General features: G+C 38.8%; 2 protein-coding genes across 3 annotated transcripts; one reads left to right on the forward strand and one right to left on the reverse strand.

The window, feature by feature from the left end:
• prelid3a (PRELI domain containing 3A) lies at nucleotides 1-12447 on the reverse strand. Of its 2 annotated transcripts, XM_035430531.1 has the most exons (7): nucleotides 12233-12444; nucleotides 8495-8663; nucleotides 8032-8121; nucleotides 7491-7561; nucleotides 5970-6072; nucleotides 5063-5140; nucleotides 1-1811 (listed from the first exon to the last, which is right to left on the reverse strand). In XM_035430531.1, exons 1-6 carry the CDS (start codon nucleotides 12262-12264, stop codon nucleotides 5069-5071), a joined length of 537 nt encoding a protein of 178 aa, XP_035286422.1. In that variant the 5' UTR covers nucleotides 12265-12444; the 3' UTR covers nucleotides 1-1811; nucleotides 5063-5068. The 2 variants fall into 2 exon arrangements, with proteins under 2 accessions (XP_035286422.1, XP_035286413.1); XM_035430522.1 differs by lacking the exon at nucleotides 5063-5140 and having other exon boundaries at nucleotides 12233-12447.
• Nucleotides 12448-12511: 64 nt separating this feature from the next.
• Nucleotides 12512-17887, forward strand: si:dkey-29h14.10. Its single transcript, XM_035430510.1, has 5 exons — nucleotides 12512-13197; nucleotides 14113-14386; nucleotides 14532-14585; nucleotides 16116-16259; nucleotides 16902-17887. The coding sequence occupies exons 1-5, from the start codon at nucleotides 13159-13161 to the stop codon at nucleotides 17087-17089; spliced, it is 699 nt and encodes a 232-aa protein (XP_035286401.1). The 5' UTR covers nucleotides 12512-13158; the 3' UTR covers nucleotides 17090-17887.
• The last annotated feature ends 89 nt before the right edge of the window (nucleotides 17888-17976 follow it).

Here is a 17976-nt window from a genome sequence, read left to right on the forward strand (position 1 = left end):
GCTTAATTAAGCCAAAACCAATGTGCAGTACTGGCTTATTGGAGCCATAATTGGTGTGCGGTACCGGCATAATATAGCAATAACCGGTGTACAGTGCCTGTGACTGGGAGAGAAGCTTTGGTGGAAGCACCATGTTTAACACAGAGGAAGAGTTGAGGTAGCCTGGCTCACTGTGACCTTACGGTCAAACCTAAAACACTCTTACCCTGCTTCCTTTACCACACACATAAAAGCACACACAATTATCACGAGTCATCACTGACCCTCATTGTTAATTCAAAGCCACAAAAATCAGTGTACTGTATGTGTGTCATAATGTTAATAAACATACCCATGATTCTATTTTACAGTTTAAACAGAATGAGAATACTTTGAAGATCATTTTGTAAGCATGGGTGATTAACTACTGGAAGGTTACCCATCTACACAGAATCTAATGAGCTCTACTGCTGGGAGTAAGACATCACTGTTAGCAGGTTAGCATCTCTTCCAAGGTCTACATTTCCATTGCACCTCCATTCTACACTTACATGCATCATGCCAACATAACTCATGTGCAAAAATGCATGCTAATAATTTAACAATAACCACAGTTTCCTTTATCAGCAACTAGAATTTTGCCTGAAAGGAAGCCATTTCACATGAGAAAGCTTCTTTTCAGTTTTTACCGATTCTGGATCAACTGTTAACGTACATTTTCAAATGTCTTGTGCATATAACGATTGCGGAACATTCAAATAAAATGATTTCACGGTTAAAAGTAAAAATAAAGGAGCCTTTCATATGAAGCAGTCTTCAATAGTATCCAACTAGATTTCTCTAACCTTGCCCTAACAAGACCTTCTTTTCAGTATGTTTGCACATCTCTTGTTCCATAGTACAGGGCATAAAAAACAAAAAATTTAATACAGACTATTAATGTTCTTAGCTATTCTTTACCAACATGTGAAGTGCCTAAATCACACAGTAGTTTGGTGTATGTCTATATTAACTGGCTTTATAATAATTCCATTCTCTGAGTAATTCTTTTTGGCCCAGAAATAACCCAACCAAAATGTGTCCTTATTTTAAGGAATAAATATCAGTTACAATACATTAATTTGATGGCGACAGGACACATCTGTTATTTTTTGTAGCTTCCCTCACGTCATGCAGACATCAGAAAAGAAAAACGTGCCCACGACATTAAAAACAGTGTGTACGCCTGTTAGATGAAATTTGGGGTGCTGTACCAGTGAACACATAGAGCAGTGGCTCTCAATCTGTAATTTGCATGAGTGGGCAGGCCAATTAGCACAAATTTAAAGCCTGTGTTTTTTCACATCACTGCAAAAACAAAAAGAAAAAAAAACATGTTTTCTGTCCTTTTGTTCAGCGGCAGTACAATAACGGGGCTTCATTGGCTAGTCAATCGGGCCGCACAATGCAAATGGTCCTTGCGCAGTGGCGAACTGCTACCATAGAGTTCCCCAAAAACATGGACAAATTTACAGTGCAACCACACCAAAGTCGCAGCCTAGATTTCACTCACATCTGCGGATTTACAAGCACTCGGCCTCGTGTAGGACATCTAGGGCTGCGATACAAACCCTGTCTCGTGTGATAATGAATGCCAGCTCATGGATTGCTGATGCCGATGCTGCCCGGTTTATGGGCAGTCCACACCTCCACACCCCGGGCTCGCCTGGTCGGGCCTGCTGACTTTACCCGGTCGCAGTGGGAGATCTGCAGCCCCGCGCTGTCCACCTGGCAGTCACTGCTGTGATGTGGGAGCTCAGGCTCCTGATCGCCCACTCCACAGCCTGGCAGCCCTGCGGTTACAGGTAGGGTCAGCATCGAGACTTTCAACAGCAGAACACACACACAAACACGCATACACACAAAAACCTACAAACACTCAAAATCATAGGCAAACACAAGAATGCACAAGAATACATGTACACCACATACACACAGATCATACCTACAACAGCATTCACAACAAAGGTGGCTGACTTTAACCCTTTAAAGGGTATTTCACTTTGGTGTAACACTACATTTTCTGGAGCCTACGCCATTGCATTTGCACAGGGTGGATACTAGCAACATCAGCTGTCTCTGCTGACTGCTAACGGCATCACTGTTCTTCCCATTTGTCTGGCTCCCAATGCACTACCATTTATTTTCAGGACCTTGCCAAAATTAGTTAATTAAATTAACTGACGTACTTTCAAGGTTTTATCGCCTTACAAAAGAAAAAGAATATCTAAAATAAGTTTTGTTATTTTAACTAAGTATCCAATCTGAAAATAGTTCTTCTATTTATAGCTAAACTAACCTGAAAACAAAACAAAAAGAAAAACAGACCTTTATCAATTATCCTATTGATAAAATCCTATTATCCTCCGTACTTACTTTGCGCTTTAAAACTATTCATTTTGGCAAAGGTCCCAAAAATGAATGGGAGTAAACTGGGAGCCGGACAACCTGGAAGAACGACAATGGTGTTAACGGCCAGCAGGGACAGCTAGTGTTGCCAGTATTCAAGCTATGCAAATACAGAGGGGACAGCTCCACAAAATTACTCATGTTATACCAAGGTGAAATATCCCTTTAAGGTGTAAGATCACAAATGTGTGATTGGAATGTTTTAACTGAACATTCCAATGATGATGTAACAATCACTAATTAAAAGCAACAGTGTTCTAGAACACTGACTTAAAGGAATACCATGGTGATTTTCACACTTTCTCGGTTTTATGTGCTATTTGCACAAGAGGCATTGAAGAAACACAATGAGTAAAGTATTAAATATGTCCGTTCTGTATTTTTGGAGAAATATGCGTTTTAAATTTATCGTCCTATTTTCAACCGGTTGAGAAAGTTGTCAACTTGGTGCGTCACGAACACAGTAACCACTCCCCTTTCCACGCCCCGTAAACCCATGGATAACTCGAGACCCATAGTTTGCGCCGCTGGCTTACAGGCAAGACAATGCAAATATTTGACTAACGTTAGGTTCACTTAAATTAGAGTGCCTTTTAAGGACTATTATATTATTTCTGGTTATATTCATTTAGCTAGCTAGCTAACGTTAGCTAGCTAGGTAGTTTGCTTTCATAAGGCAATGTTATCGATAACGTTAGCTAGCTAGTTTGCTTTTATGAGGACGTTATAGTTGTGCTTTTATCTTAACTTGGCTAGCTAGATAGCAAAAATTATAATTGGATATAAGTCAACGTCCTTACCTTAGCTATCTATCGATACTTGATATACTACTAAGCTAGCCAGCTTGTGAAAAGTCTCCCAAAAAGAGCGCGTATCATGGGGGTAGCTATGGTAACGGGGCACGGTCTGTCAATCATAGCTAACTGACAGTTGTCATTACCATGCCCAGACGGTTCGGGTGAACTTTTATAGTGGGAAATTTAGGCTTAGAAAAATACGTTTTAAAGTACATTGAAATGACTAAATAATAAAAAAAATTATGCACATTTGTTTTGTTGTTGCCTAAAGACAACTGGGAAGTGTCACGTTCAACCACCATGTTACTCCTTTAAATTTTCGAAAAAACATTACAAAAAGGGTTAAACAATCTGAATGTCACTAAGGGTATTTGCAGAAAGCATAGAACACACTGTTCTTATGGTTGGGGGTTGAGGTGTAGAATCTCATGATGAGACAGTACAGCTTCCACTGAGGCACTGAACTGCTGGAAATCAGTGGACACAACGCCGACTGACAAAATATATGAACGACAAATGGAAACAGCAAAGCACCAAGCACACAAAATTATACGTTAAACAATGAATTGACCAGCATGCTCGCAAATCAAATACTTAATGTGACATTATGGCTGTTAACCACAAGATGATTATGGCAAGGTATGGACAAAGCATTACTAATCTAGCCAAAATGGAAACCAAAACGAAAAAGAAATAAATAACAAAACCATATATAAAATTGTGTAACAGAAAGTAGCGAATAAACATTCTGGCATTCTAAGTAAGCAAAGGGCAATATGGCAAGTGTGTTCTTACTAATTTCAATCAATTATGGCTCAGGTCTTATTACCAACAATGACCCAACCTGCTTCAGAGATGATTATGTCAGATTAACAGATTACAGCTCTCTGGTACTGGTACTACTGTGATCACAGTAGTTATTAAATACGTGTGTTGTACTAAATAGCTATATCTTATATAATGTCATAATGTTATGACACCCCAATTTAGAAATGCTTCCATGGTTGAACAGACACTGCACTGCAGCCAGTATTCAGTGTTGGACAATACCACAGGGTGGTTAAAATGGAGGTTCTAATGTAGTGGGCCTTAAGATCTTCAAAGATGTTCAAAAAGCCCTACCATAGACAAAACCAGAAATGCTATTGGCCATTTGTTTCAGATCAGCTTTGCTTATAATGGCCTCACATCCCCTGGTTACGCTTCTGAACACAGTCTGGGGGTGTTCCTGTGGTAGAGCACCCCAAAGTCTTTACTGCAGTCCAGATCTCCCAGAAGTGTTCCCTGGGTTCTGCTCATGTCTCTCTAGCCATAACTTTGTTCCAAATGTCCTCAATGGTATTTAAGTGGTATTTATGTGACAGCCAACTTCACTTCCCTCCACATACAACCACACCTTTACACTGCCAGCACAGTGACCAGTGACATCAGGCCTTTATTCTGTGCCCCAAATATGTGGAGTCTGCTCTAATCTGAGCCAGGTTTCAGATTAACCATGCTGTGCTGTGGCAAAAGCATTGCTCACAACATTTTTTTTTGACTACCAGTGCAAGATTGTAATTCAATTTTATTTGTATAGTACAGAGACACTGTCACAAAGACGCTTTTGTAATCAAAGGCACACTACTGCAGTTACCAAACATAAAAAGCATAATTTTTTTCTCTTATTAATAAGAGTATATAAATAAAAATATGACCAGATCCAAAACATGTTTACTGCAACTTTCTTGGTGACGTGCAAAAAAAAAATGCCATATTGCCAAGGCTGACACTACTATACTGCCATTTACACACAATGCTAACAGCTGGGACAGAAAAAAGAACCGTAATGTAGTTACCACTGATTAATACAGGTTGCACAAGGGAACGTTCTCCCTTTCAGAGTTTTGTATGATCCACTCAATAGCATCCCAACCCTACAGCAACAAACAAATAAGCAGCATACCATGGAGTTTATACACTTCGCACTAAACTCTTGAGTAAGGGCAAAGTGCTCCTCCTGAGAAAACAGCCTTTCTGAGGACATATTCATGCATAGCTTCCTGTTGTTTTGAGTTTGGTTCACTTCATTGCGAAAGCCGAATCCAACTTTGTTATTTTTGCACCCCAGATTTAGAAATAGTAAACAATTCTTAAAATAGAGGCCAAAAAATGCCAAAAAAATGTTTGTTTTTCAGTTCTGTCCTTTCCACAAATGTCTCATTGTCGGCAGTTCTCTGATTTTGTCATAGAGGGGACCGCAGACCAACACTGAGATCAACTTCCTCTTTAACGGTGACTAACATGTATTTGTTCATTCCTGGCCTTTCTTGTTATTTTTTATGTTTTTCTACTTTCTTTTGATCAATTCGCATTACACCATTATAGGAAAATATCACTTTGCCCGTCACAAGCTTGTAATTTTTAAACTTAAGCTATATGAAAACTTCATCAAAACTCTGTCGAACATTTGCATAAAGTTGATGTTTCTATTTAAAGACATATGACAACATTCTGCATTCCACGTCAGGCTGTAAAGAAAAAAGTTAAGCAATTTTATTTTTAAGTAACCAATCAATTTAGGTTTGACAAACAATTAACAGCCCGGTGTCTCTAATGTGATTTTTTTTGGTATAAATCTCAAGTCCTACATTTTGCTTTTTTGCTTAAGCCTGTAGGTCTTTGCTATGACTATAGAATAATCGGCCACTGAGGCAGAGAAAGTAAGACAAAATGGTGCCAATGCGGCCAGTTGCAGACTCGTACCTTTCTAGCGTTGGCTGACATGCTGAGAGCCATCAGCCCCTCCAGGTAGCTGCTCAGACTGACTCCTTTCACGGTGATGATGGCTTCCTGTGTCAAGACAGTGCTGCGGGGGCAAGACACATACAATATGGACACCAAGTCAGCATAACTCCTCTATGCCTTCATGTGTGTCAGCCATGTTGCAAGGGACTGAGAGATTAATAGCTCAGATACGCACTGTGCATGGCTCAAGCTATAGCTGAAAATCAGACCAGGGCTGAACATTACAGTCAGTTCAGCTCATTATAATGTTGGGCCTCACATGGTTTTACTCCAAGATAGTGGGAGTTTGCAGTGATGGTCCTGGAGATAAACAGGATCTGCTGGTCAATGCTGATATTCAGTTCATTGTTCAATTAATTCTATTTAATTGATCATTTAATGCAGCTGATTAGTTAATTTGACCTGGTTTCCTGGGTTTAACTTGGTCGATGATTTTAAGGTGGAAACCAGAAACCGGAAGACCCTGTGGCTCTCCAGGCACCTGCTGTACAATATAGTATGGGATGCATTTGCTTAACAGGCATCTACGAGTGGGTTCAAATGCAGTATGCATAAAGGGGAACTCCACTGATGGAGTGGTCACTTGTTTTCTTTATTCAGAGAGCTTTCAGCCCCATATCAGCAATATTATGAAAGAAAGTTTTTCTACCTTTGGAACATAACTAGTTGGACCCTTTCTTTCACAGTGTGATGCTGAAGAAATAATTTGCCTCAGATATACCATGTTATAGTAATGCACTTTTTCTGACCTTCCAAAACACTGTATATACAGTAATTGCACCTAAAATGCTGCTGAAAGACTACTGACCAAAACAAGGAAGAGAGAGCTCATATTACCCCAATACTTGCCTTGTTTCACTGGCTGTGAAACACTCTTTAACTTGGATTGAAAGCCCTAACTGAATTAGCAGTAGAACATACTGTACAGCATAGTGAACTTCTGTAAAAATATGTCCCTCTGCAGATGTAAGAATTCTCTGTTCCCCAAATGTTTACTACAAAGGAGCAGGTTAAGTTTCCTTTTCCTTTTATTGTCCTAGACTATGGTACAACCTTCATTTACAGATCAGATAGGTGCAGTGGCTGTTTTTAAAAATCAAACAAAAACATCTTTGACATCACCTTTTAACTGATTTTGAACACTTTTATACTTATTTTATGCTTAATCTGATTTTATTTACTGGTTTTACTTACTATACTAGCTTTGTCATCTCTTTCATGTTTTTGTGAAGTACTTTGGTCTACAAATAACTTTAATGAAAGATACTAAAAATTAATAACAACAATCATCATCATCATTATTATTGATATTACTGTTCTTATCAACATAATCATATCAATGTATCATAGGAGTAGTTTGTAAAAGTTACAATTTAATTTGTTAGTTTCAACAATGGCAACCGTTTCATAGGGACACAAAAAAATCTGTTTTTTAAAATGGTACGTTTGTGTGTGTGTGTGTATCTTTTTTTAACTTACACTTCAGGATTTTCTGGATGAGGTCTGTATATCAGACGTTCGTCCACGGATACCAAATTAGTCAGAGTGATCTGAAATGAGAGCAGACACATTCTTCAGTCCTGGTCTCTCTTTCCGCTTCAATTCCAGAGTTCACAGCACACACATGTTAGACTCTCTGGCGGCTGTCAGCTGCAACTAAATCTTGTGAGCTCTAAAAATAAGAAGTTTGAAAATGGAGAGCCATGATCAAGATACGTAAGAGCAACAACTTGAATCTGAGCTTTTCCTTCCACATGTAAAAACAAAATGTCGGCAATCCTAAGAGCTCCTCTCTCCAACACATTCGGTAAAACACCGACACAGATACAGTGAAATATCAACACCAGCATTATCTTCTATTTACTAGTTTCATCCAGTAACGATCAATTCTGCATATACCGCTAGCTCAAACTGCATAAAAACTCAGATGAAGCAGAAAAGCAAATCGCTGCTCAGTCAAGCATGAAGTTCAGTACAGGAAATGCACGGTCTGTCTAGATGATGGAGAAACCCAAATCACATTTGTTGAACAAAGCTCCATTTGCTTCTTCTCTGGATCCACAATAGAGTGCTCCTTCACGTAGGTTAAGGTCCTGTTGGTTCCCAAAATCTGTATGGTGACAAGAGTATGGCAGATCAGCTCAGAAGACAGTGGAGTCCTCCTTCTCATAAGCCCTTGTTTGTGAGGGCAAATATTACTGCCATTACATTACCACTATGACTTACCACTACCACTGTTAATTATTACAATGCTAATGCAAGCCACAAAGATGAGGCACTGCCATCACCTGCATTAGTGAGTGTTGAACACTGAATGGCACATTAAAACTACAGGGGTCAGTCATAAGAGAAGAACAGCAACACCTTCACTCTGACACGGATTATGATTCTGATCAGTACCACGGGGGAGCAGATCAGCTGAGTGGTCGTAACGCTGCAGTGCTTTCAGAGGGGCCATAACAAGGGGGAGGGGGGGGACTGACCGCTCGGACGATAGCCGGCAGGCCCCACTCGGTGCTGAGGAGCCGGTGACTGTGGAGACGCCCCTGGGTGTCCAGGTTCCGGTCCAGGACGTCCACGCCCACCACGCTGGGGTTCATGGGATTAGGGTACTTCCGCATGGCAGCCTTGATCACTGTCTCCCAGGGGTAGCTGTGCACACACCGAGGGTTTTTAAAACAGGGTTAAGGCAGAAAGAACCCTTCTTTCCTCATGTGGCCTTACCCTGAAATGACATGGAGCTTTAAAGTTAAGGGGTCGGGTGTGAATGAGAGTTAGAGTCCCATTCCAGAAAACTAGCTCTGGTAATTTTCAAGGCCTATTAATAATAACTGAAATGTTCTGTTTCGATGTTAATGAGCACAAAACCATAACATTAACAGATCAAGCATATACAACCTGAGCTGTTTCGCCAAGACATCCATCCAGTTATACAGTTTCTTATTACTGCAATAAATACGACATTAAATGGCGTGTGTACAGCAAATAAATGACACCGCACTCACAAGCTACATAGTGCAGACACCATCACGCATCCACATCATACAGTTATACAAATGTTTCTAAAGAATCCTGTAGATGTAATGCACATTAAAAGGCAGCAGCGCATTAGCTGCCATGATTCACTTTTTCATCATTAGCAAGCTAGACCTGATTAATGTTAGCTAGCTCACTGGGTAGAGAACAATAAGTAACAACAGCACACCTTGCTGGCATTTTATACGTCTTGGTTATGCTCTTGCCCAACTTCAATCCCTTCATTAGGTACTTAGGAGTGTTTAACCTGAGCATTTTCAGCCAACAAATACAGAAAATGTCATATGTAATTACTGTCAACATGTTAAAATAATGGATAATCATTGGTTGTGTGAAGAAAAGAAGCCACATGCCTTGCAGGAAAAGTTAATATGGCACTTAATAATTTCAAGTGTGTGAAAGTGGTTTTAGACAAATACAGTACAGCATGAGCCCTGACACAAAACCTTAAGTAACTTACCCATGCAGGCAAATGGCAAAGTCAATCTTTTGTTAATGACAAGGTCAATAAAACGTATAGAGCCACTTGTTTTTCTGTTTGTGTTCACACGTACTTCTGTCCTCCGCCAACAAGAAGTTGATAGACTTTTTTGTATGAAACAATTATCCTGATTGCACAACCCATATAATTTACTCATCACTAATTTACAAATGAAATATTTAAATAAGTAAACATAATTCAATATACCAGAGATATATTTAAAATAATGATAAAATGATAAATTGATAAACGATAAAATAAATAATTTATAAATAAAAATAATAAATAAATATTATTTATTTATTATTAAATATAAATAAAAAGTAGAGAATATCATGTACACAGTTCATATGAAGTGCAAGGGCCTAAATTCAGTGATTAAATTTTGTCATGGTCAGTTGTCAAGTCTTTTCTCTCACTGGGCCGCATTAACTTTTCCTAAACGTTTCTTCATGAATAATTCAGCATTCTAAATAGAAACATTTTACGCCTATGCCTTTACACACATTTCCTAGCACATCTGAATTCACCCAGTAACACTGCGGTGCCGATTTCTGGTGTAAATAACTGGTAACTGCACAGCTCAGATACACTTTTTATGAGAAAGGATCTACACTTTTTCAAGGTTAAGATATTGTGTCTCCAGATTTGCTTCGGAACAAGATTCTTGACAGCCTTAAGAAATTAGTGAGCTGGTTGACAGTGGCTTATTGTTAATCATGGTATTATTTTGTTGCAACTTTCACTGTAACTTCATGGAAAGCTACACTATTTATCTGCGTTGTGCATTTGCTGAGTCAGTGATAATTATTGGTAAGCAGTTCAGTTTATAGTAGATTTCATGGATTCTGACATCATGACTTTAAAACCACAGGATTGCATCAGTGAGACTCTTGCCTTTTTAAGCAATTAGAGTGCTGTGTCTCCAAAAACGCCTCCAGCTCTGTCAGAATAGCTGTATTTGGTGTGATATTAATCTCAATTTCTACAAACCTTGGCTAAAAACAGCTGTACGTCAAATGTTACCCTGCATATTCACTTCCCCATCTGGTTCGAGATGGTTCAAGGGGGAGTTTTATTCACAGTGAAGAACCTCACTATGAAATTTTGTAAATTGTATGTAAAGCAGAGGTCTGTGTGCATACTTCTGTCAAAGCTGTCTAGTTTATCAGATTTCTATGTTGTTTATTACGTGCTTATTTTAAAATACATGTAATTTCAGATAATCCACTATTTCCAGTGGAATGCAAAACACATCTGCTAAATCTTAAATGGCACTCAGCCACCACACAGTGCTGACAAATGAGTCCCTCTCTGTGTTGATCTCGGACCTTAATTCATATTTGTTTTAATTGACAGACTATTGTAATCTTATTTAAATTGTAAGTTTTCCTGTACATTTGAGTGTGTGCAGTGTACTGCTGTTGCACTCATTCGCCCAAACACTTTTAGTGTGCATTTGACATTCCATCCAAGTTGCTTTCCTTCCTTTCACTTTCCCGATATTAAGACAAGTAATTCCTTTAATAAACATCAAATTTAGCTGCTCAGTCATATAATCAGTCACTTGAATATTCAGTGTCGTTAAAGTGCATCTGCTTCCAAGAATCAAGAAGAATAACAATTCAAAACCAAGTTAAAATGAGTTAGTTATTACCAAATGGGCCACAAGACAAAGATTCCTCTCTCACGTGATACAGAAACACTGTCCATACAATGACACTCAGGAGAAAGTAACAACCTAAGCCATCACCGCTAGGAGCCTTGCTTTTCCCCGTTGGGGACACCCCCATACAGAGTGCATGATGCATTGTTTACACTAGGCAACACGGAAGGCGGAATTCCCAAACAGTTGATACAAACCCCACCATGCGCGACCTTTTCCTTTTTATTGGCTCCTTGTTGCATCATTACAAATTATAATGCAACAATGCTGAAACCCTTTCTGGTTTTTCAACAGCCCTGTAGCCTACACTGGAAACTTCAAACCACAAAAATTCGTCTGAACTAGCTATAAACAGGAAACAAAATCAAAATTATATTTAGATCGCATCTGTATTTGAAAACGTCATGTGACTAGTTTGGAAGAACTTATTTAATTGTTTACTTAGTCGCACTAGGAGATAATGAGACCACTAAATAAGTATTTTCGACTTTATTGAAACAACAGTGCAGCAAAATGGGATTTGACTAGAAGGTATAGATGAGCCCGCAACAGCAACCTGGAATTCCCAAATAAACTCCACTGTTTTGTGGAAGTCCAATTGTATGTATATGACACGGTTATCTACAACGCTGAACCACTGAAATCTTCGGTGCGCGGAACTCTTAAAATCGGAAGGGAGTTATCCTATACAAATCAAGTGCACGTGATGCATATCTTCAGTTGTCTTTAAGACCCTTACAGATATGCTATATGGATGTAATTTTTAATTTGAATGTATATCTAGCTAGGCCTCTTAAAGATTGTTAGGTTACCCAAGATATTACACACGATTATTCGGGGGGAAACGCATAATGTACAGGTGTAATTCTGGCCTACATATAGTATAAATTAGGGGGAAATTATAAAATTCGTATTTCATTTGAATGACCAACCTGCAATGAGAATGTCTTCTCTGCCAATTATGTTAGCTAGCAAAATTGCTAACATAATGGCTAGCTCGTATCACTCGCTTGCAAAGATGCTGACATTGATTGCTACCTGAATATGTGTTCCGTGCTCCAAATCTTCATTTTTCTGATTGCTGGTTCGTACCTCTTCTTGTAGGAAGAAACCCTATCTCCCTGTTTCCCCCAAATTATCTTCGTGACCGGTACATTTTCTACAGAAAATAGCGTCGCTCATTCTAATGTGTTGTACCCGCCTAAAAACAACGACCACAACCAATAGCGATTCGGTGCAGCCCTCATGACGCTTTGCGTTCGCAGTGCTTTCGTACGGGTCAATTTTGCGCAGGCGTGGCGGAGATCTGCATCGAACGCGACCATTCCGGTCATTGTTGAGTTATCATCGTGTTGAATAATTATGAAAACTGAGACCAATACTAGTTGTCTAGTTTATTAAACCAACTAAAAATGATTGGTTTAAGAATATGAATAATCGGTTAACAACCTTTTTCTTGTAGGCTAATTAAATAAAATCACCCATGGGTTTCCGTATAATATATATTAATATAACCTATTTCAGGATTTATCCCGATTAAACTGGATCAACATGATCTTATAAGCAGTCGAAATTATTTTTACGTTTGTACTTGCATGCAGAACACATTCACAAATTTCATTTTCTCTCAAGCTAAGAAAAAGTAGGCTAGCAAAGAAACACTACAAATGACCTGCAACGATACTGCCAACGACAAAAACAAGTTGCCTAATAGGGACATAATGGGTTGTGACCACAGTTAAGCTTTGCATCCCAGTATAGCCTATCGCAGCCTCCTGTCAATGTTAGCAAAACAAATGGGGAAACCCACGGCAGAAAACACCGTATACTAGCCTAGCCACGTGCAGTAATAGGGGATTTTCCGCATGGCGTATACATCGACGAGTTTCAGTGAGAAAGACCACCCCAAATGGAATATGTAGCTATAGTTTTAAAAGGAGGTGCGAGTAGGGAAATTAAGTCAAATGTCTCATAGGGAAACTGCAGTTCGGAACATTTTCACGGTAAGCGACTAGCCTATTGCCTAGTGAATGTAGGCTATAGGACCAAGGCACGGGGGTAGGTTTGGCTACTAACTGGGGCTAGATAACTGTGCTAGCTACTGTAAAAAATAATAATAAATTACCTAAATTTTAGCCTATGTTGATGGAAAAATACATCAGACAGAATAAAGATGCTACACGATAACATGAAAAATAGTTAAATACATTTTACAGACTTAAATTTAGCTTTAATTTCAATAATTAGGGCAAGGTTGCCACATTAAACATTTGTCAAAACCGGACAGCATGCACAGCTGGAAGCCTAGTAGATAGGGACCGATTGCGGAACGGATCGGACCAGGGGTGGTTGAGCTAACGGTTCATTTTGTAACCAATTACTCTGCACGGACAGGTCCAAAAAAAAAAAATTCGTACAGATCATTTAAAAACCGGGCATTCCGGTAAAAAAAAAATCTGGCAATCATACCAGTAGGTTAAAAAGTGTGTGGCGTGGCTGTTTTTGTGCGGCGGTCCAATGGCAAGTAGTCTAGCTAGGCTGCGTGGACCGGGAATCGCTTTGACATATTTGGTTCTGACGACAAAATTTACGGAAGACGGTACCGGTGTACTGTTTTTGTCATTCCGTAGAGCTGTTTCGTCATACAGTTAGACATATAGGCCCAACTGTAAAATGTGCAGAGTTAATTCAACTCTTAATTGACAACTTTTGGTCCCACATTCCAGAGTGTCTGTTAAAAGTTGAATTAACTCTGATTTTACTGTGTGGCTTTAGGCTACTAAGCTCTATTTAATTTTTGGGTCTCTGATTTTGAATGTTGACATAGTAGGCTATGTCTTGTGCTTGGCAGGCTAATATTCAACACAAGATATTACGGTTATTGATTTGTTTCTTCCTTTGATTTCTCCTCACGCCAGTTCTCTAAAGAAAAAAGCTTGCTACGCCGCAAGTACGCACTGAGCACGTTCATGTCGTCCTGCCTGCTGGAGCGAATTTCGGACTACTTGTCCAGCAAGAGGACCATCGCAATGTACGAGAGTCAGATGATTCGGTTCCAATGTACGGACCTACAGCAACCCTCTCAGTTCATACAGACTGTAATACGCAAAGGTCGGAGGGCCTGCCAGCTGTTCTACAAGCTTTTGGAAAGCTGTGACCCCTTATTATACGAAAGTGCCACGGGCTCTCCAGGTAAGGCTATACCGTGAAGCGACGTTTTTTTAAACGCAATAAAGAAATAATAAGGGCCGGATCTGGTCCGTGTAGTCTGTAGCCTGTGTCGGCAATGTTCAGTTGTACATAGTTTATCTAAAAACCCGCTCTGTGTTTTATCCAGCAAGCGATTCAGTTCATCAAACCCCCCCACCACTGCAAACCACTGCTCTGATTGGTGAGTCTCTAACACGCACCTAAACACTGCAGGTGTTTTTTATTTTATTTTTATGTTTAATCTATTGCTTGGCAATAATGAAATACATACAAAAGGCTACCTGTGTCCAGTAAGAGAAAGGCAACAGCCAACTGATCTTCGTGCAAAAGAAGTTGTTAATTTCCATGAAGATTTTTTTAAAATTATATCAATATAATATGTAATTCAAGCAGATGTGTGATATTTATTAGTAAGATGTACAATATTAAACTGTAACTATTTGAAGTAAAATTTGTGTTTTTATGCAAGCCAAGAGAGAAGTGATGGACTGCCTTGTAGTAGTTTGTTATAACCTAAACATTAATAAAAATAATAGGTTTGCCTAATTCATTGCAAAAATACCCTTTAACCAGAAAGAAATATGGGCCTGGATTCAGTCAAAATTTGTTTCACGATTGACAGATTCAAAATATGTTCAAGATTGGGACATGCTGATTGAGTCCAGGTTGTGGTCCAGATATATTCTATTCTATATATTATATTCTATTACATTATGATCAGTGGGGGATCACCATCACGTCCATGATCAAGAATGTGTTGTTTTCTTGGGATTGGAAATCTCTGCACTCATCACTGAATGCGATGCCCCATACCGAAAATAAATATATGTAAAATATATTTTTAACATATTTTTAAATATTAAAAATTGGCACATTAAATATATTTTGTTTAAATATATTTCCATATGTAAAATATATTTTTAACATATATTTTAACAATATATGTAAACATTAAAAATTGGCACATTAAATATATTTTGTTTAAATATATTTCCATATGTTTTCTGGCTATTATAATGATTGTGAAGACAATCTGTATAGAATTTCTTTTTAAACCATGTTGTATATCGATCATAAAAAATATTTCATGTCAAGGTTTGAGATTTTGTCCCAAAAACCCCATATGAGAAAATTTTAATTAGATATGATTATAACTGTATGCAGGTGGGTAGTGAAACCTATGATTAGAATGGATTCTTAATTGTCTGCCATTATGATAAATTAGTGAAACTTAACTATTCCTCATTTGCAGGGGACCTAACTTCCACAAGGATGTCTGGGGTTTCCTTGACCCACAGAATCAAATAGACAATAGCTATTCAAGCACAAGTACTTGGCCTAAACATGCCACATACATTCATTTTAGTGTACATTTCATAGCTAGGAGTGTAGGCTAATTGTATACCTTTTCATATTTTTGTCCATATATTTCTTAACCAAAATGTACTTTGACATATATTTATGCATATATTCTTGTCCATATATTTCTAACCAAAATACACTGTGACATATTTTAAGCATATATTCAAATATATGTTCTGTATATTCTGAATATAAGAAATATATTTGACCAGGAATTAACATATACTGACATGTAGTGCACATATATTATGGATATATGGAAATATATGCCAGTATATTTCTTTTTGGTATGGGGCAGAAATTGAAAATAGAACTGAAACAACTGAGTGCTCCTGTTGCCCCCTCACAGACCGACAGGACATGGCTCCGACGTACATCATCAACATTCACGATTCCACCCTAAACAACTGCATCTTTGGGAGCAACAATGGACAGTGCATAAGTGCAGAACGCCAGTATCCGCCATTTTACAGCCCTGAGCACGTGAGGCATGGTAAGAGGAGCTGAGCACATCTCCTACTAATGTGTTTCAGTTACGTTGTTCATTTGTACACACTGTGGTATTGATAGTCCACCAGATTGCCTTTCTTACAAATTCCATTGGACTGCTAAAGAGCAACTGCCTCAAGCTGTTGTGTTGATGCAATATCAAATCAAATTGTAAAAGCAGTTCCCTTGCATCCAGAATCATAATGGTAACCATTACAGCAAAAGATTCTTGTGGAATTATGAAAACAAACATATTTATTCCCATGTGCTGAGTTATACCAGAGGCTTGTTAGCAACTACTCCTCTGTTTGGCATTTTAGAATCGAATCAAGGGACAGGTTCTAAAATGGTACATTCTTGATGAAATCATATGTACTTACAATCTGTATGTCATTTGGCTGCCCTTTGTTCGTGTAAGTTTTTTTAGCATCTCCACAATATTTGCGCTTGTTCTGCTGGATCTGCTTGGACATGTTCACTGTTTCCTTAATCTAAGACTCAGAACTTAACGTAAAGAATTTCCCCAAGTGCTGCAAATTTAAGACTACATCAGCCAGCGTAGCATCACATTAAAGTAGAGCTAGCTTTAGGCAGCTACCACCTTTACAGCAAAATACCAATCTAACAATATATCTTTCTCTCATAGAGGCAGAAATGTGCAGTTGCAGGTGTGGCCAGCAGGGGCCAGCACAGTCCTCTTCTTCAGCACCACAGAGCCTCCAGGTTCACAGCTCTGACATGGAGTATGTCATCATTGGGGACAACAATACAATGACTGTGGAGACAGAGGGACTGGAGGAGGAAGAGGAAGGAGAAGAGCAAGCACTCATCTGACAGGAGCAATGACAGAGATGGAGAACCGCAGACTGACAGTGGCCTGCCCCTGTTGCAGAGTATTTATTGAATGATAGACGTGGGAGAAGGGGAGGTGGGGTTTGTTTTGGGGTTCCAGTGTTGACCACTGCAAAGTAGCTCAATTCAGGAGAGAGTAGCGACTATGCCAGCACTTTAAACCTTTACCATTGCGGAGGGACAGTGAACTGGGGAATAGGCAGACAATTAATATTTTAAAAGCAAAAAAAAAAAAAAACAGGCTGTCCATTTAAGATGTATTTCCTATGCATTTCACTGGATTTTATTGATGGGAGTGACATGTCAGATATGTCACTATCATGTATGAACAAGGAAGCCATGTCACTGGCCTATGACGTGACACCAGCCAAATCAATACAGCAACTAATAATGATGGGTTCATTGCAAGGGCCAAATTTCTCCAGCAATTCCTATGATATGATGTTTCCTGTATTTTTGGCTGGACCCCAACAGCAGGGCCAGCCCTACAAACGCGAATGTCTGTGACTGAGTGAGTGACTGAGTGAGTGATGAAGTTACACCTCTGGTCGGCCGGATCACGTGTGTTAGGTCCAGCCATATTCTAGGTTTTAACCTGGTCTTGTTTGCTTCTGAGAAGGCAATATTTTTCACTTCCTCTAAAAAAAAATTTTAAACTGACAAATACTTGCCTTAGAGAAGACTATTACAGTTTTGCAAATATTTTAATATTTAATGAAAAAACCATTTCTGTGTAATGTGGATTCATTTATTTATAATAAATAATATTGTATATATTCAGTACATCCAAAGTTGCATCACTGAAGTCAAGCCAAGCTGTATCCATAAGGTTTGGTCTACGAGAAGGTGACTGCTGTAAAGCTTCAATT

This window comes from Anguilla anguilla, chromosome 1 (genome assembly GCF_013347855.1).
Source record: "Anguilla anguilla isolate fAngAng1 chromosome 1, fAngAng1.pri, whole genome shotgun sequence".
NCBI classification, from domain to species: Eukaryota; Metazoa; Chordata; class Actinopteri; order Anguilliformes; family Anguillidae; genus Anguilla; species Anguilla anguilla.